The 19,806-nt window shown below is 41.5% G+C and overlaps 2 protein-coding genes across 5 annotated transcripts; one reads left to right on the top strand and one right to left on the bottom strand.

The window, feature by feature from the left end:
• dhx29 (DEAH (Asp-Glu-Ala-His) box polypeptide 29) lies at window positions 1-10,228 on the top strand. The gene is made up of 28 exons (XM_034546367.1): window positions 1-350; window positions 1,065-1,138; window positions 1,299-1,412; window positions 1,504-1,633; window positions 1,727-1,866; window positions 1,947-2,093; window positions 2,464-2,590; window positions 2,674-2,832; window positions 3,156-3,330; window positions 3,562-3,682; window positions 3,771-4,154; window positions 4,245-4,511; window positions 4,607-4,750; window positions 4,929-5,105; window positions 5,200-5,340; window positions 5,427-5,568; window positions 5,666-5,786; window positions 6,600-6,684; window positions 6,898-6,986; window positions 7,320-7,448; window positions 7,566-7,641; window positions 7,772-7,996; window positions 8,134-8,270; window positions 8,772-8,862; window positions 8,950-9,252; window positions 9,370-9,501; window positions 9,615-9,711; window positions 9,953-10,228. The coding sequence occupies exons 1-28, from the start codon at window positions 191-193 to the stop codon at window positions 9,997-9,999; spliced, it is 4,134 nt and encodes a 1,377-aa protein (XP_034402258.1). The 5' UTR covers window positions 1-190; the 3' UTR covers window positions 10,000-10,228.
• A 125-nt stretch (window positions 10,229-10,353) lies between these two features.
• On the bottom strand, window positions 10,354-19,713 carry pstpip2 (proline-serine-threonine phosphatase interacting protein 2). Of its 4 annotated transcripts, none has more exons than XM_034547356.1 (14): window positions 19,596-19,713; window positions 18,378-18,478; window positions 16,459-16,533; window positions 15,744-15,778; window positions 15,558-15,664; window positions 15,402-15,464; window positions 14,739-14,837; window positions 13,956-14,001; window positions 13,772-13,851; window positions 13,585-13,683; window positions 12,046-12,142; window positions 11,806-11,890; window positions 11,653-11,686; window positions 10,354-11,337 (listed from the first exon to the last, which is right to left on the bottom strand). In XM_034547356.1, the coding sequence occupies exons 1-14, from the start codon at window positions 19,626-19,628 to the stop codon at window positions 11,137-11,139; spliced, it is 1,155 nt and encodes a 384-aa protein (XP_034403247.1). In that variant the 5' UTR covers window positions 19,629-19,713; the 3' UTR covers window positions 10,354-11,136. The 4 variants fall into 4 exon arrangements, with proteins under 4 accessions (XP_034403247.1, XP_034403250.1, XP_034403249.1 ...); XM_034547358.1 differs by having other exon boundaries at window positions 11,170-11,337; window positions 11,649-11,686; XM_034547359.1 differs by lacking the exon at window positions 19,596-19,713 and having other exon boundaries at window positions 16,482-16,533; window positions 18,378-18,432.
• Window positions 19,714-19,806: the final 93 nt, after the last annotated feature.

The raw sequence follows: 19,806 nt of genomic DNA, 5'->3' as shown, positions 1-19,806 counted from the left end.
TTTCCGGTACGGCAGCCGGATTGTCTCAAAGTTACCCAACCCGACATGAATAAGGAGAGAAATACACGTTAGCGTATTTTTTTGATATTGCTCTCTATTCTTCAACCACAACATTTCCAGCCTTTGTCGATGACTTGGTATCACATTGCCGCATAGAGGAGCTGCGGACAGGCAGTGGTTTGGTGATCTAATGGGTGGAAAGAAGAAGAAATCGGCGGTGCAAGCGGCTACTTCAGTGGCCCCATCAGCAGCAGCGGGCAGGACTGCTGCTGCAGCGGCGGCGGAGGATCCGACGAAACAGTCAGCCAACAACAAGCCGGCTAAACCAGCGAAAGAGAACAAGTCAAAAGGTGATATTATGTGGCTACTGGTTTCATAGTAAGAAGAAAGAAAAGGAAAAAAAACACCGTAACAATGTTGTTGATATGGTTATTTTCCAGGATGTAATTAAAGCTATATTATATAAGCGTCCATACTGTTGGGCTCAACCCTGTATGCAGCGACTTCATCATGCACGTATTGCATTGATGATATCTATTAGTGTAGGCTGATGCATATTTCACTGGAACACATTTAGCAAATGGGACCTCAATGTAGTCCCTTACAGTTATCTCATTGTATTTTTATTGTTAGTAATTTGTCAAGTAAAAAAATACCAACAGCTTTCAAAATTCATCTTCAAATACGCCTCTCTCTCTCTCTCTCTCTCTCTCTCTCTCTCTCTCTCTCTCTCTCTCTCTCTCTCTCTCTCTCTCTCTCTCTTCTACATTTCATATTATGTAGTGTGACACCATCTTGCTGTGACAGCTTGTCAGACGGGTAAACAAGCGTAGGGCTCTGGACACTTGCGATGTGCAGTTGCCTGCTCATTAGACAATTGCAGACGAAAGAGATCGTGTAAAAAACAGAATGCATATTTATTTGGTTGTGCAGAAAAATGTGTCAACATGAAATTTGAAAATAAAGCGTATTGAAACAATTGAAGGTTAGGAGAACATGACACTGGGCTCCGCGTCCACAAACATTGCTTCTAAGTGACACAATTCTGTTTGTACTTCCTCCAGCCCCAAAGACCTACAGTCTTGCCAACACTGCCCAGGTTGACACAGGTGGAGTCACGGATAAGTCCATTCTTAAAGTAAGTCGTTGTTACAGTACCATAACACTGTACTTTATCTGTCTCTCTCACTCAATGCCAAGTAAAGGTCATGTTCTTACTATATTAATAATCAAGTGTGTTTCACGCTGAAAAGCACTCAAAATGTTGACAATGAAGTGGATGTGACCCTTTAAAACAGGTTGCCATCCAAGCTGAACTAGAGAAGAAGATCATCAAGCTGATCAATGACTTCAGAGAGGAGAATGGGGACAAAGGGCCCATATCCGGCAGACTTACGAACAAAAAGTTGCTGGTAAAAACTAAATCATCTCTCTCTTCTCTCTCTCTTAGTGCACACGTATACAGATCTGTTTGTATTCAGGTTGTCTTGTTTTTGCTTGCAGGACCTGTACACGGCTCTGCAGAAGTTCAGCTTTAAGAGAGAGCACATTGAGGAGGCGATGAAGAGTAGTGTGCTGTACGGAGGGGATCTCCACTCTGCTCTCGACTGGCTCTGCCTCAACCTTAAAGATGGTATTAAAGCGTCAGCAGCCGTCACCATACAGCTCTTGAGAACACGAGGCTGTTTAAAATGTCACTTTCTTAAGTCGCTGTCTTTACCCCCAGAGGAGCTGCCAGAAGGTTTTACCCAGCAGATGCAGGAGGAGAGTCAGAAGAGCAGGCCCAAGTTCCAGCCTCCTGCTCAGCAGAAAGCTGCAGCCCCGAGCCCCAAAGCACCCAGCAACAACCGCATAGAGCCCACCCAGGTTTGTTTGCCTGTTTACAAGAGTGCGTTGGCTAAAAAGATGTGTGCTGTAACACTAAATCGAAACTCTGTGTTTGTCAGACCACAGAGAAGGATGAAGCTGCAAGCATGAAGGATTGGATTTTACGGTATGCAGAGCAGAGCAGTGATGAGGAGGAGGAGCAGGAGGAGGAAGACAAAAGAGGGAAGAAGACACACAACCCTGAACTGGATGAAAAGTTCGATCCAGTAAGTAAAATTAAAGCAATTTAAAATTAAGATCTCTTTTTTTAATTACAGGAGTATAGAGCAGTATGCCTATTCATGTTCCTGCCTACCGTTAGATGAACTTTTGGATTTATAAAGGAATTAATAGTACAAGACATTACGTATTAGTTAGTGAGCTTTAGAGGTGCTGGTAGGTTGATGTTTTACCATCAGACAAAGCCAAAAATATCAAACTATTGCTTTTTTCCCCATGTAATTTGAGGGCGATATGGATTTACCTCATTTCCTCTCTGTAATGGGCCTTTTTCAGTTGTGCCTTTTGTCGGAAGTGGTGACAGTGTAGCAAATGATGAACAGTGTAGTAACCATGTGTGCTTTTTTCGCCGTATAGAACGACAGGTATTTGGCCCTTACTGCGCAATTGTATGACGCAAAAGAAATGGCGGCTGTTGCCAAGACAAAGGGAGACAAGGCGGGCCAGAGGATGGCACAGGACCGGATACGCATCATACAGCAAGGTGAGAGGGCTCTAACAATTACCTGCAGAGATTAAACACTTTATTCTAACTCCCCTTTGACTGATGTATTATTCTGTTTTCAGAAATGAAGCCACTGGAGTCCCACCCTGTGTTCAACCCAGCTCTAAAGGTGGTGGACGTGCCTCAGAAGGACAAGAAGATACTTCCTGTCGCCGAGGAAAAAGCGGATGCCAGCTTAAACTTATTTGAACAAACTGAAAAGGCCCCTCCTGCGGCGAAAGGTTTGCATCCATCTGAGCCAAGTGACTTCAACAGAACACGCTCAAAGTGTTTTACAGGATGTTGTGAATATAAAACGTAACTTACTGGGCTTCAACGTGTAATTCAAGCCCAACATACTGTTTATTCCCACTCGTATAGATGCTGCATACACAGAGATCACATATAGCCAAACCATATGAATCAGTATTTAATATACGTCTGTATCAAACCATTAGATACAAATGTTAAACATTCGTGGAGAACAAGTTTTTCTCTGTACTAAGTTTGGTTGCAAATGTTCGATGACAAACTAAAACGATTTACATTTCCCTTTTTCTTCCAGCTCCAGTTGCGAAAAAGAACGAGCCAAAGGATATTCGCAATTTTGATTACACAGCTCGCAGCTGGACAGGAAAGTCTCCCAAGCAGTTCCTCATAGACTGGGTCCGAAAGAATCTGCCCAAGAGTCCGGCACCGGCTTTCCACAAGGTCGCTGCCGGTCGATACTGGAGATCCAAGTAAGTGTGTGTGTGTGTGTGTGTGTGTGTGTGTGTGTGTACATGTTTCTGTGTCCTTGTTTCCGTATACAAAGATTGTCAGACACAATCATTTGTGCTGTCTCTATTGAATTAAATAACCTGCAGTAGTGGACTGTAGTCCTATTTGAGTTTTTTTTTTTTTTAACTCTGTTGTTTAGAATATACAGCTGGAAATATTTTGTATTGATTTGATGTCTTTGCATCCAACAGGGTGCGTGTGCAAAGGACCGAAGATGTTCTTGAAGTTTGTCCAACGATCTTGACGGAGGACAGCATGCAGGCTCAACATCTGGCCGCCACACTGGCCCTCTACACCCTGATTAAAGGACAGGTGAGACATGTAACCAGGCAGACTTTCTGTCATTCTAATCCCGAGCCTCCTGTAATAACCACGATGCCTCCCAACCGTTCACTCTCAGTCGGTACACCAGCTCCTCCCTCCGACCTACAGAGACGTGTGGCTGGAGTGGAGAGACAGCGAGCAGCAGCAGAAGGAAGAGAGTCGCACTGCTGCCAACAAACCTCGAGACCAGTTCATCTCCCGGCTTCTGACCAGACTCAAACAGCAGCAGGCCCAGAACCAAGACCAGGAGTTTGGATCCCAAGGCCAGCTGGGGCTGGTCAGTGCTGGGGATGAAGAGCCTGAAGAGTCCTGGGAGAACCTGGCTGGTCTTGATATTGGGGAGGCGGGTCAAGAACTGGAGGACAAGAGTGAGAAAAGAGGGAGGGGGGAAGGGGCTCTTGCGGCATCCAGAGAGATCTTAATGAAGCTGAAGAAGTCCCCTCTGGCCCACAAACTAAAGGTAACAACACAAGGCATTGTACTTTACCATATTCAAGATATTGTAATCTTGAAGATGCACCAACTGAACCCAAGTCATTCAACCTTCAAGGCAGAGCGAGAGCAGCTTCCTGTCTTCCAACACCGGTATCGGGTCCTGGAGGCTCTGCAGCGACACCCTGTGGTGGTGGTGGCAGGTGAGACGGGCAGTGGAAAGAGCACCCAGATCCCTCAGTTCCTCTTGGAGGAGCTGTTAACGGGAGGCAAGGAGGCGAAGCCCTGCAACATCGTGGTGACCCAGCCCCGCAGGATCTCCGCCATGAGCCTGGCCTGCAGAGTCAGCCAGGAGATGGGCTGCGAGGATGGGCCGGGATCGAGGGTGAGAATACATTTTAACAGAGACATCTTCCTGCTGTATAAACCATAATGCAGCCTGCTTTAATGCATATGTTTCATGTTGAAATCGTGTTTCAGTCGTCGCTGTGTGGATACCAGATCCGGATGGAGAATCAGTCTGGGGAGTGGACCCGCCTGCTGTACTGCACTACTGGAGTCCTGCTCAGGAAGCTCCAGCACGACAGACACCTCAGCTCCCTGACGCACATCATCGTAGACGAGGTGAGTGTCCCCTCCACCCTTAGGTGCACTCATTTCTTTTTCCACTAACTGCAGGTAGAGATTTTTCTGCCAGTTGGTGGTTTGTCACCTTTTTTTTGGTTTCTCATAAACACACACACACACACACACACACACACAAACACGCACTGCAATCCAATCCCTACCTCCATCCTCTCAGGTCCATGAGCGCAGTGTCCAGTCAGACTTCCTGTTAACCATTCTGAAAGATGTTGTGATGAGGAGATCCGACCTGCAGCTCATCCTCATGAGTGCCACAGTGGACTGTGACAAGTTCTCCAACTACTTCAACCGCTGCCCAGTGATCAGCATTCCCGGGAGGACTTTCCCAGTGGAGGTAAGAGGAGCTTGTGTTTACTTGTATACATAATTTATAATAAGGCTTTGGACGTGGATATTAGGGATATTTTCAATCTCGTGTTTATTTTTAGGTGTTCCACTTAGAAGATATAGTGGAGCAGACGGGGTACGTTTTGGAAAAGGACTCGGAGTACTGCCAGAAAATTCTTGAAGATGAGGAGGAAGTCAGCATCTCTATCACACAGAAAGGAGGCAAGACAGGACAGCACCAGGTAATGCTGGCTCTCTGCAGCAGGAATACAGTATGAGTGGGAGTGGAGTTTTAGCCATGGATGTTACTCACTTCCGTCTGTTACAGGAGGTGATATTGAGGGACTCTTCCGGCTGGGACCTGGGTCCGGATCTAGACCACTTCAGCAGCAGGACTCGGCAGATGCTGCAGTACATGAACCCCAATAAGATCAATATGGACTTACTGGTTGACCTCATCGACTATCTAGGTATAACACGCATGCGTGTTTTCAGCCAGCACAAAGTACATACTCGTGCATGTTTAGCTCTCGTGTGCTAAATTTTTGTATTTTTGTACTCTGCCAGACAAATCCCCACAATTTGCAGTGATGGATGGAGCCGTTCTCGTGTTCCTCCCGGGTCTGGCTCACATCCAGCAGCTCCACGACCTGCTTTCTTCAGACAAGAGGTTCAGGGACAAAAACAGGTGACATACACAAACGGATCTAATCCATGATACACTTTTTATTTTTTTTATTTTTATTATTTATTTAACCAGGAAAAGCCTCATTGAGATTAAAAATGTCCTTTTACAAGAGTGTCCTGGCCAAGACGGCAAAAGCACATTTAACAAAGTTTCAGACGTACAACATAAAACAGTGACAGACAGTAAAAAAAAAAAGAGAGTAAAACCAAAACTAAGACTCAAGTCATCACATCCCAGTTCACTCAGGTGCACATACCTCAGTCAGAAAAACAGAGAGACCCAAATCAGTCTGCAGCAAATTCCAAGCCGCAGGAGCAGCAAACCTAAAAGCCCTTTTTCCCATTTCCAGACGGACGTTAGGGAGAGATAGCAAGAGGAGGCCTTGCGCATGTGTCACAGAGCGAAGACGGTAGCTTCCAGCATTTTTCTGATGAATTAACGTACATAGATAAGATGGAAGTACGTTAAGAATTGCCTTGTTAATAAGGACATGCCAATGATTCAGTCTACGGATGGACAATGCAGTCCAACCAACCCTAGCATACAGGGAGCAACGGTGAGTAAGAGCATTAAGATTGGTTATGAACAATGCTCCATGGTAGACAGTATCTAAGGAGTGAAGACATTGAGAAGATGCATATATAAAACATCACCATAATCCATCACAGACATAAAAGTAGCAGCAACAAGTCTCTTTTTAGCATCAAAAGAAAAGCAAGACTTATTTCTGTAATAGTACGGCACCAAACACAGAATGGTGAAGCACACAAACGGTACATTTCTTTTTTTCCCACTTATAATCGGCTCTTTTAGGTACAGGATCGTTGCTCTCCACTCCACTCTCTCATCAAAGGACCAGGCTGCTGCCTTCACAGTGCCACCTGCTGGATTTAGAAAGGTACTTCTGAATGTGGTGTAATAAAGCGTTGAGAAATAGAACAATCAAGGTGATGCCGTATGATTCAAGAAAGTCTTTTTTATAGAGCTGTATTTCCGTTTAAATTACCGTAGAAAATAATATTATTTAAATAATAATATTTAGCTAGTTTTAAAAAGATATATATATATTTTTTTTAACACTCTACTATGCTCTGCTTTGTGCCTTATTTAGATTGTCTTGTCGACTAACATTGCTGAGACAGGTGTGACTATCCCCGACGTTGTGTTTGTCATCGACACCGGAAAGACTAAAGAAAATAAGTAAGGGCTCAGGACCAATATCAGGAAAGAATGTTGTTATCGTATTTGATATTATCTTCTATTAAGTTCAAACGGATGCTAACATGGTAAAAATTCAACCTCATGGTGACGGTACTGGAAAAGTCAAAGAATCAGTCCTGAGAATACATTATCTAGGAACAATGGATAACTGGATGGCATCCATCCAAGAGATATGTCAGTCTGGACCAAAGAGGTGGCACCACCAACAGATGGACATTCCTATCCAAAAAAAAAATATACCGCCTGGCTAATATTTACAGTAATGGGAAAAACACAAGTGAAGAATTAACTCCAGTCTACTGTGTTGTTCAGGTACCATGAGAGCAGCCAGATGAGTTCCCTGGTGGAAACTTTTGTCTCCAAAGCGAGTGCCCTCCAGAGGCAAGGGAGAGCAGGACGCGTCCAACACGGCTTCTGCTTCAGGCTCTATCCAAAGTTCAGGTACGGATGTCATAATTCAGTCATTTCCTGTTATAAAGTAGTCATTAGAAAAAGACAACACATGTTTTTGGCCATGTGCTGATCTGTTCTGCTCTTGTTTGACCCTCTTGACCTCAGGTTTAACTCCTTCATGGATTACGCCATTCCAGAGATACTACGGGTCCCACTGGAGGAGCTCTGCCTTCATATCATGGTACAAAAACAAACTCGGGCGCACAGAAACATAAATAAATAACTCACAAGAGGCAAAACCCTTTTTAAGTTCTACCACTGAGGAAACGTTGTTTTTAAGCTTCTGTTCAACGGCGTTCTTTCTCCGGTAGAAATGTCAGTACGGCTCCCCAGAGGACTTTCTGAGCCGGGCCCTGGATCCCCCTCAGCCCCAGTCGGTCAGTAACGCCGTCAACCTGCTGAGGAAGATCGGCGCGTGTCACCCCGAACATCATCTCCTCACCCCTCTGGGACACCACCTGGCGGGTCTGCCCGTCAATGTGAAGATTGGCAAGATGCTCATCTATGGAGCTATCCTCGGCTGCCTGGAGCCCATAGTATGTCCCACTGCCTTATTATTCAGTAACACTCTATCGATGAGTAGTTGTGTGAGGATTATGTCTTGGTATTTTATTTAGACTAATGTCTCTATAGTACGTGGTTACATTACATATTAAGAAGAGATTTGTTTCAGGCAACCATCGCGGCAGCAATCTCAGAGAAGTCTCCCTTCTCCACACCGATGAACAGGAAGGAGGAAGCCAACCTGGCCAAAGCCGCCCTGGCATTGGCCAACTCTGATCACCTGACGATATATAATGCATATCTGGGGTAGGAACATTTAAAGGTTTGACTTCAAACACTGACTTTGGACTTTGGACTTTTATTTAAGAGCCTTTTTGGGGATTTCTAAAAGCCTCTCAGATTTTATGCAAACTGAGCCAAAGTAGTGTAGTAAGTACAAACAGTACAAATCAAACTGTGTTACAGGTTTTATCTTCAGGTCTTGAACAGCATTGTATTCAGTTCCGTCAAATACAGCCCTTAGAAGGTATTAAAAAGTCTTACAATAAATTGACTTAATAGATAATTAATTTAGGCCTTATTGTCTTTGTCGGACGTGATAGTGAAAAAGATATCAAATTGAATTCTATCTGGTCTTTACAAGGTCTGAAAAAGTCTTACTGGTACCAACCAGCACCAGGAAGCTGTTCCCTTAAGAAATTACAATTACAAAGTCTTTCAGAAAGAAAGGAAACAAATAGTTGTGATTATTATAAATCAGTCTTAATAGCTCAATATCTTCCTCTCTGATAACCCATTTTTCTGAAGGTGGAAGAACTCCCGGACGGACGGACAAAGGGCAGAAATGTCCTTCTGTAGAAAATACTTCCTCAATCGCACAGCGCTCATGACAATAGAGGTAACGCACACGTGCACACATTTAGATGATCGCTCGCCTCCACCTCCCGTCTAACCCCTGTGCGTTTGATCCATCTGCTTTTCCAAGGGTGTGAAGCACGAGCTGATGAAGATGATGGAGCAGGCGGGTTTCTGGTCGTCTCGCTCCAAGCCACAAGTGGCGGCGGCGGCGGCGGGGGCGGCGCTGTCCAAGCAGCAGATCTCCGTCCTGAACGCGGTGCTGGCGGCGGGGCTCTACGACAGCGTGGCCCGGGTCTTGTGCACCCCCTCTGTGGATGTGCTCGAGCGAGTGGCCTGCACGGTGGAGACGCCCCAAGGCAAGGCTCAGGTCCACCCCTCGTCCGTTAACCGCAACCTGCAGACACACGGCTGGCTGCTTTACCAGGAGAAGGTATGAGGGAAGAGACTGTGTGTGTGTGTGTGTGTGTGTGTGTGTGTGTGTGTGTGTGACGTCTGCTCATCTCCCGGTCACATTTTTGCTAATAATATAATACATGTTCATCCACAGGTGAAATACACGAAGATCTACCTGCGAGACACCACTCTGATATCTCCCTTCCCCATGCTGCTGTTCGGAGGCGACATCGATATCCAGCACAGAGAAAGGCTCATCTCCCTAGATGGGTGGATCCACTTCCAGGTCAGAGGTCACCGGGGTTTGCTCATGAGTCGTCAGAGCCGTCCATGACTTTGTAGGCGAAGGAAATGGATGTTTTTCCAAGTTTTGTTTAATTCAATCCATTTTGCTTAAAGGCTCCTGTGCGGATTGGCGTGATCTTCAAACACCTGAGGAAGCTGATGGACTCTTTGCTGGAAAAGAAGCTGGAGAACCCGAGGATGAGTCTTGAAGGTGAACACAAGCAGCGCAACACGACAAATTCCCACTTTTGTTCAAAGGCTGTACTGTAAAACCTGAAAAATCACGAGAAAAATGAGTCTAAATACTGAAAGTGTTTTCATCCATTCTTGACAGTAGTTAATAGACAGAAGGCATGTTGCTCTCTTCTGTTTATTAAGGCATGGCTAAGCAGTGCTTCTTTTATGTGGAAATACAATATTACTACTAGATCAAACCTTCTTGTCTAATGTAGGTGAGAGGACCATCCATATAATTCTGGATCTGATCAAATCAGAGTGATATGGGACCAGCAAAGGATCCGATTGCCCCTGAAGAACCTCCAGCAATACCTTTTCTTCCACCATCGACGTGGACATCCTGAAGATGAACTGATGCTTACCGAGAACTCTTACTCACATTGAGGACTGTATCGTATGAAATGCCAAAACAAATGTGGGAATTTGAAAGAGATAAAAGTAGAAGATTGTGTTGACAAATGGAGGTGGAAATAAAGCTGTACACATTTTTATTGGAATCTTTCATTGTGTCATGGTTAATATTCAAAATAAAGTGCGGTCTTAAATAATAAATAACAGGTGTGGATGAGGAATAAAGGTACTTTTTTATTTGTAAAAAAACAACAACAACATCAGGTCAGTTGCACAGTGAAATGCTGTTTAATCCTTGTAGTTCTCCAGTTTCAGAATTAATCACAGCTTGTAGCAATTTCTGCAAGTGATGTGTTCACATAAATAAAGTATACTCAAGGTGCAAATATTCTAACAATCCTCCTCAAGTATTAGGAACATTTTGAATGTCATCGTCACACATTTGAATTACTTGATAGTAAATCGAGGGCAGAGAACTGAATCTACCTTTCTTACAATAGAAAATTAGCCGGTTGTCCAGCGCATAAAACTGTCAAACTGGCATTATGCAGGTTGAATATCAGAAAACAGGACTTTCATGGAAAGAAATAAGCTAGACGAGGTCTTTAGCAATTTACATTCTGCTCACTGTCGGTAAATGAGTGTGTGAGTCTTAGAATCATACGTTTTTCAGAGCGTAAATGAAAACAAGTAAGCAAATCTCAGTTTACCTGATTTTGTGAATCTCTATTTAATTATTTGAGAAAAGCATAGCTCCACAAACAAATAAATACAGAACGGAAGCTACGTTAAGATGTAATTATCTAGAAGATAGAGCCTTGAACAATGTAAACACAGTAAATAGGCTCTATATCTCGACGGCAATTACCTTAACTGCACTGTTTTATTTCTTTTCTAATTGTACTGAGCTAAAGTCCTCATTTTAGCCTGTTTATTTAACAATTAAAGAATACACAATAACATTGTGTATTATTTTTATAATAAGAACAGCACAAAACACTTAATTTACTGTTCTCATTATAAAACTGAAAATACCACAGAACCGTGTCTAAAAATATGTATGTACGCATATGTAATGACACTCGTTTCCATCTGGTGCGACCTGATTGTAAAAAGAGGAACTGATGAGACTTCTGTAACGTCTCAGCTGCAGCGCTGCACGGGATGTCCAATAACTTCTCCAGCAGATCTGCATGCTAGTATTGGATAACGCTGTACCCCGCGTCCTGCACCGTTGAGTAGATTGCTTCTGCAATCATATCAAAGATTAAACAAAATGAGGTGGTTAAGTATGAAAATCAGAAGCGTGCAGAAACTATACAGTTGATAACAAAGCCACAAACCTCAAACCCACTTTTGTTTCACACCCACAGCCGGAAGGTGTACGTTGTACATGGGACAATTATCAATACACGATAAAAGGCACCAAAAGGTGGGTAAGCGTTGCCATGGAAACCCGGTATTTACGGTATGTTCGCCAAGTAGCATGCCTCTTTAGCTACATGATCCCAATAAGCAACACACTATACAATGCATCTAAATAAAAGCACACAAACATACCCACGCTGTTGTTTGTCGGATCAGGTAAAGGCCCCCTCCTGCAAATTCACAAAACGAGGTAAACAATAAGTCGGTAACTGTGGCTGAAATATGAAATGGAAGGATAGATGGATCCATGGATAAACAGACAGCTGGCAGCGCTCTCTTCTTCGTTTACCTGATGATTGGTGGAGGCAGTCGAGTGGGTGGAGCTACAGCTGGAGGCCTCTGGCCACTGTAGAAGTTGTCATACATAACCGGAGCTGTTGAGAGAGAACAATTAAGATTGTTTCACATACTGAACAACTGACCAAACAGTGCATGTGTGTACCTTCCTGTGAACGTGTGCTTTCCGCATTCTAGCACCGGTTAATTATTAACAGCACAGTTTTGGGAAGGAGTACTCCTGAATTCATACCTGGTGGTTTGTCACCGGTCTGCCTGAGGTTGACAAAGTGTTCAATGTCCTCCTGGACATTACACTGCTCCAAGGACTTCCTCACATCCTCATACAGCTATACACACACACACACACACACACACACACACACACAGAGAGACAGACAGTAAAACAAGGTCAGAGTCCAATTAAGCAATGTTTTATAGAAATGCTTGAAAGTTTGTTAAGGACTTTTTCTTTGTTCGCCTATTACTTTACACCTGCATGGATTTGGCCACTAGGGGCAGCACAACAAGCTGTAAACCAGACAGCAACCTCCAGGTCTGAAAAGTGCAGCCAATGCAGAAGTGTCTTCAACTAAAATTCTCTTTACTGGCAACCGGAGGAGGCGACTCCTCCATCCTCCGGTTGCAAAAAGAAGTGTGATTGTATAGAAGTCTATGAGAAAATGACTTCCTCTCAGTAAACATTGCACAACGTTCGTTTAGTAAATATAACTCCTATTGAGAGTAAGATACATGATAAGGCAGGTTATGTTCAGGGCGTGGCTACCTTGTGATTGACAGGTTGCTATTACGACGTTATCCAGTCTGGGAGTTGTCCGTGTTTTCGTCTTACAACTTGAACACTTTTAATAATTGACACATTATGGTTAAACTGTGTAAAACATCACAATAAACATGAGCAAATATATTGATGTACAACATCAATACAACAGAACTTGGGCTACAAGAATTAGTAAGCCATTTCAACACAACTCAAACACCAACTAAAAGAATTATTATTAAATATCATAATCATCATTTTGTCAGGAGTCCTTTTTTTATAGAAGCCAAAGTCTGCTGTATTTCAATGTATTGAACACCATAAGTAATATACAAGTGAAATATATGGTTTGGTACAATGAGAAAATTCAAATTGCACAGATGGTGCCCAAATGTGCCCAAATGCCCATTTTGGAGACCTCGCCTAAATTCTCTGGACTAAAACCTCTCTAACTTTGTTCGGCTTCACTTTTTCAAAGTCACACTTTGCAGAGAGACTGTTCACATATCGTGCTATGATCTGGGTGGGGTTTAGACCTTTGCACTGCATCCTTCCAAGAGATAATCATCCATGAAAATGCTTCTTTTTTTTTCTAGCCGAACCTGAAACTTCTATTCTTTCTGTGTTTCATCTTTATTTACTCCTAACCAGGAACATATATACTAATATTTACACATCTGAACAAAAGCTCACACGGGTTGCCCATTATTATAAGACCAACATTATTCAAATAGCCTTTGTGGTAGAGGAGACACACCCTTTTTAGTTTGGGTATGCTATTTCGAGCAGAGGCCTAAAAAATAAGTCGGTTTTTAAAAGGTTTTAATGAAAGTCAATCGTAACCATTTTGGATACCTAGAAAAATTCTTATTCCGTGTTGTACTTAGCTCCACCCTCTCATGTCACTTCTGCCAACTGTGTCTGTCTGCTTAACAGCTTAACAACCCATATAAATGATTATCATAAGACTGATTACAGCAGCTTTACAGTCCCTGTAACTGTGGGCCTCACCTCATCACTGGTCACACACTGCTGGGAGAGCTGGTTGAGGTGGGTCCAGACTGTGTTTCTAAGGAAGTTAATGCGCTCCACTGACTGTTTCTCGAACATCTGTGAAGGAAAACAGAACAAAAACATGACGTCATTTCCATGATGTGTGTTAAATTCAAACGTTTGGGATCCAACCAAACAGCCTCACCTCACAGGCTTTGACATGTTCCTTCTGCCATTCATCTCTAATCCTTCCCACTATGGTCACATTCTGATGGTATAACCTGTCTGCCAATCAAACACAGACATCAAACAGTAACAATGTCGTATAAATACCCAAACAAGGCACCCAGCACACGACGTGCTGAAGATGTTTCTTTTTGTGAACTTACCTGCTTCTTCTGCAGTCTGTTTTGCATTCTGTGCTTTTGTGGAGAGCTGAAAGGTGATAAATGAAGAACACTTGAGGTTGAAGTCTTCAACAGCAGGTCAAAGGTCAAACAAATTATAGGAACATCGTCAATCTGGTGCCTCTGATACACACAGTGCATAGAAGTCTGAGGGACAAAGACAAACCATTTAATTGTTCGAACACTAACATTTTCTACAACGCACTCAAGATCGGACTCATCAGAACACATTTCTGGAAATCACAAAGTATTTTACAACATTATGAATAATGACTTCTGGCAGTGTGCTAACAGCACTCTGGTGTGTAAATAAGTGCCGCTATGTTCTTTTATATCCTCTTTAAGATTGCAACTAACAACTATTATTATTATTTATAATATTTACATTATTTAGCCTTTAAAATTACTATTGCGTGTCTACAACTCTACACTTTAAACACTCACTTAATAACAGACATATTTGAACATATTCGTATATACTTGTTTGTTTGTTTTTCATATTCTATTGTACATACAATACACTTTTATGTTTAATTATATCTTTATAATATTGTACTGTTTATAGTTGAGCACCCATCACAAACACAAAATCTCTTGTATGCGCAAACACATTTGGCAATAAACCTTCTCCGATTCTGAAATAGGCTGAAAACACAAACTCAATGTAAATCCTGGATAAAATCAATATTCCAATTATATATTTCATTCTTTGTCCAAACACATTCATCTTCCATGAGTGACAAGCACCACTTTGCTGCGCCGCACCTTTTCCATGTGCTTGGTGTTGTTGGTGTTGGTGTTTCGGTTCACGTTCTGATCGGCTTCCTCTTTATCTCGACATTTCTGCTCGTATGTCTTCTTGGACTGGGGACAGCATCACAGTTAGCAGTTAGCAGTTAGCATCAGAGCTCTTTAATACATTGTAAACTGTTCGTCACCACAAACAATGGAAGAGGCAAAACATTGAGGAAACCAGTAAAGAAAGGCAGAAGCACGAACGACAGCTCTACCTCATGCTCATTTAATTTTTATTTAAATCTTGCACAAGTACTTCTTCTTTTGGCAATGACTTTCATTGTATTAAATGACGCTTTTGTTAACTTCCCAGCCTAGTCAACACAACTTCCTCATCCAAAGAAGAAGAAAAGTCATGGGATAACATGCATTTTTATCGTTTTCAGAACAAAACGGAAACTCCTTTGACATGAACCACGAATGGACTAAAATAGGAGTGGTACTACCACTTTAAGACTTTTAAATGTATAGATAGCAGAGTATCCTGGCCAGTTACTGTGTATGATTGATGCTAATCAGCTCAGCTGACAAGGAAAGGAAAAGAAACAGAAAAGTTATTGAGGGAAAGTTTGAAAGGGACCATTTTATGTTGAGCCTGTAAATAGTTAACTCTGCATTTCAATTTGGACTTACATCCATTGTCTTCTTGAAATGTGAAGACTTCTGTTTGTGGAGAGCATCCATCTGCTGTTCCATCTGAAACGACAACGTTGCATCGAGTCAACAACTTGCACAGGCGCCACCGTCCGCTCGGTGCATCGCGGTGCCGATATTATAAAACCGACAAACCTTCTTCCTCGCTTCCTTTTGTCTTTCTCTGAATTCTTCCAGTTTCTTGGCCTCCTCCCTCATACTCTGCGCCAGTTGTAAGTGCGATAGACTCACATGTTCAGTCTCTGCAATAGTAGAAACATGATGTACAGTATATTCCGAAAAAAGGAGTCGCTATTCAAAAATGTACAAAAAAGTACTTACGTAATTTGAACATGTCCAGGGATCGTTTTAATGTGCTTGAAAAAGAAAAGGAAAGATTACAGAGGGATTTCACTGGATTTGCGTGTATTGTTCACAAAGCGGACCATTTCACAACTAAAAGTAGGAGGCCATAATGTGCAAAGACTCATAGCAAAGTGGAAACAAAGACAGGTATAAGAAGAGTGCGAGGACGTAAACATTGATGTAAACAAAACACTATTTAAAACATGGGGGAAAAAACTCTGAATTCAAAAGTGATTTTTTTTTTTTGTCTTCCAAGACCTGCAGATACTCGATACTCGTGAATCCACATCATGCTTTTTTGGTGAGAAACACTGAATGTAAACAGGATTATGGGTACCAAGGTAATAAGCTAGTTTCCCCTCTCTCCCTCCTTCCTCTTTAGAAACAGAAACCAACAGCAGTCACACTGGGCATGTAACAGAATGGGAACTAGACTCGCTGAAGCCGCAACACAACATGTAAACGCGGACACACACAATCTGAGAACATGATTAAGTTATTGCAGCAAAAGCACATTTCTTCCTTTAAACTGTGAACCCCAGGGTCAAAGTGGTCTGCCTTCACCCGTCTGTCTGCATCTGAACTAATAGGTGTGAATGTCAGTTCTGCAGAGACAGACTTTTCTGAGGCTCTCTGTAAATAGATGTGGTCAAACCCATGATAACAGCGTCTCAACACTGAGGTGGCTTACTTCATCTCATTGTGTCCACACACCTTCTTGGACAAACCGAGGAGATCTTTGGCGTACTTCTCTTCGACTGCTGCCCTGAAAGAGACAACCAGAAGCACAGAACGTTAGAGAACAAACAGAGGAACCCTTTATGCTGCTAATTCATTTACATGGCATCCGTGATGCATTGTTACTAGTTTTCATACATACACAACTCGGTCATTAATTTCAGCCGGTGGATATTTTTAGAAAAGGACAGATGGATATATAACGGAAATATGAATGTATGACGACATTTACATTTCAATTATATTATATTACACAAGTACAGATTAAAAACAGCCTTGCTGCCTGTTAAATGTGAGTAAAAAATCAAAAGTATTCACACATGTTTGAAAGGAAACCAGGAAATAACTGTTGGGACTAATTTGTTATTTATAATGAAATTAATTCTCTGTCCTTTTATCTATTAAGTTTGGATAATCATGAAATCCACAGAAACGGAAATAACTAGTGGCAATTTGCAGAATACACCACAGCGGCTTTCTGTGTCACCACACATGTGTCTTCATACCATTTGGTGTGAACATCTGGTGTAAATGTCCGCATGCATTTCTGCACAAATGACGAAGGACAAAGCGCCACCTTTAAAATGTATATTTTTAGTATTGTCTTCTGTAAATCTAAAGTATATATGATGCACATTTTATGTCCACAATACATTATGTTCAATCATTTCTATAATCTTCACATATTTGCTTTATTTCTATTCTAAATATTATCTATTTGTGTATATTTATTATGTATTCATACTCATTTATACATGTTCCATGCATCTACCTAAATTGACTGCAATAAATTAGGTTTCTTACGTGTTTTTTGTGTGTGAGTGTGACACTGAGATAAGTGTGTTACAGTATTTGGGGAACTCTTGAATTGTGTGTGTTTTTATTATACTTTAATAAATATACAGGATGTACTGTATCCTATTGGCTGCCAACTTGCCAACACTGTGTGTGTGTGTGTGTGTGTGTGTGTGTGTGTGTGTGTGTGTGTGTGTGCGAGAGAGAGAGAGAGAGAGAGAGAGAGATACCTTATCACATGAGGAAAGAGGAAATCTAAATTCAAATGTCTCTCCATTGTAACATGTATCTATATTCTGTTAAACAGACACTTGCTCTGTTCCTCCTCTAAGAATAATCTATTTAAACTGGTCTCCCACAATGCAGCAGTGTGCAGGGAAAAATACTGATTCACCTTTGGATTGAATATTAAAGTAGGAAAACCCTTCCAGATCAGAATATAGATCATCAAACTTGAGCGTGGCTGTTCATTTAAAATGCAATAAATGTAAGAAACAATTATTCTGGTGTGTAGAAACTAGTTAATATGAAGCTTTCTGTCATTTAATTATGTAATTTCAGGTTTATACACAGCAGCTTTTTATACCACAACATTGACCGATTGTAGACTCAAACTTCACATTATATTACAGACCTACTAAATACAGCCTGCTATAACATTCTTGACATTTTCTGAAATGTGAAATGAGAAACTTTGTGTATGCTCTTCTTCATCTGATTCCAATGCGGTCAGTGAAACTCCCGTTGTTTTATTCTCTCCTTCGTCACCTTAGTGTCACTAAAGCCTACTTTATATTATATATTTCTGATGCGTCTGCATGGGAACTAAGAACCTTCAGTCAATCCTTTTGCCACCGCAGTCTTTTATTTCTAGATGTCCACTAACACTTGAAATGTTCTAGCGTTAATTTACTCAACTTCCTTCCTGTTCAGTTCAAACAGTTCACTCTAACTGTATCAATATATATATATATATATATATATATATATATATATATATATATATATATATACACACACACACACACACTCACACAATAAATCTGATTCTGATATTGATATAGATGATGGCATTACCTGGCCTTCATGAAGTCCTCCACCTCCTTGCATGTCCTCTTGCCATCATTGAGATACTGGATGATTGCTTCATAGCCACCAGTGGAGGTCAGGTCAGAGTTCTGTCAATAACATGGACACTATTTCATTCTGGTCACCTTCTTCGGATTTAGAAATTCTAGTAAAGTGGGGATTACTTGTTTAGATTATATGTCCAGTGTGTGGATATATGTTTTTAGGATATTATTACTTGATAACAGATACCAGACGGACCTCAGTGGACTAGCTGCTGTGCTACCACCACCACCACCAGCTCTACTTCCACTCTGTGAGAAGACTCGACTGAGCTCCGTCTCGATTCTCACAATCGTGCTCCCAAGACGACGCCATAAATAAACACTTAAACGTTCAGGTCTTTGACACAGAGATGGAAATTGATGTTTTGAATTGTACTTCTCCATGATTTAGGTAAGCTGAGGGTACCAGCCTGTAATCATCCTCACCTTGCAGATGTCAAAATCAGCGGGTTATTGACTTATCAACAGATATGAAGCCATGTAACTGCATCACTTATTCAATTATACCAGAGTCTATAGGGAGATTTACTTTTTTTTATAAAGAAAGTGGTGGAATGGTAATTAAGAGTGTTTACTTAAGCACAGCTCTCTTTTTGTAGGTACTTTACTTGAGTATTTCCATTCTAGGTCACTTTATACTACTCCCCTACATTTCAATATTCAATATTGTTCTTTAATTCACTACATTTATCTGACAGCTATTCTACTAGATAGGTTGAAGATAAATATCTGCAACAAGACATGCAAAACACAAAATCAGTTCATAGAACATGACACATTGCTATAGATTATACTACCCAACAGTAAACCAAGTAGATTACTACAACAATAACATGCTATTTATTTTAAGTATTTCTTTACTTAACTGACTATTTTTACAGTTCAGTATTATTATTAGTACTTGTAATTAAGTATATTCTTTAACCACTGTACACATCACCTACCAAGAGGGGAGTTGGAACTTATTTGATGAGGCCAAAACATTTCTAATTTCCACTTGAATGGAAAGAGAAACTCCATTGAAAAGTTGAGAAATTAGCTACAATTAGCAAAACACGTCCTTTTCGTGATTGTTTTTTCCGAGATAGTGTTACTTTTTTTTTTTTTTTTTACATATTATTGAAAATAACCATTATGCAATAAACCCAAAACAGACACTTACCCAGAAGAAGTCCTTAAAATGTATATTTTTCATAACTGACAGGACGAGAGGGCAGTGAGGACAGACAGGTCTGCTGGCTGGCTGAAGGCGACTGAAGCACTTTGGTTAAAGCAACAGTGACAATGTGGGCTGGGCACGGTCCCAATTGACGCATGCGCAGTATGGCACATATATACTGACCCGTCGCCCTTTACGTCGGGATTGTCTGCAT

The sequence above is a fragment of the Cyclopterus lumpus genome, chromosome 12 (genome assembly GCF_009769545.1).
Source record: "Cyclopterus lumpus isolate fCycLum1 chromosome 12, fCycLum1.pri, whole genome shotgun sequence".
NCBI classification, from domain to species: domain Eukaryota; kingdom Metazoa; phylum Chordata; class Actinopteri; order Perciformes; family Cyclopteridae; genus Cyclopterus; species Cyclopterus lumpus.
Note: the sequence above shows the minus strand (reverse complement) of the source record. Positions and strands in the feature narration are given on the sequence as shown.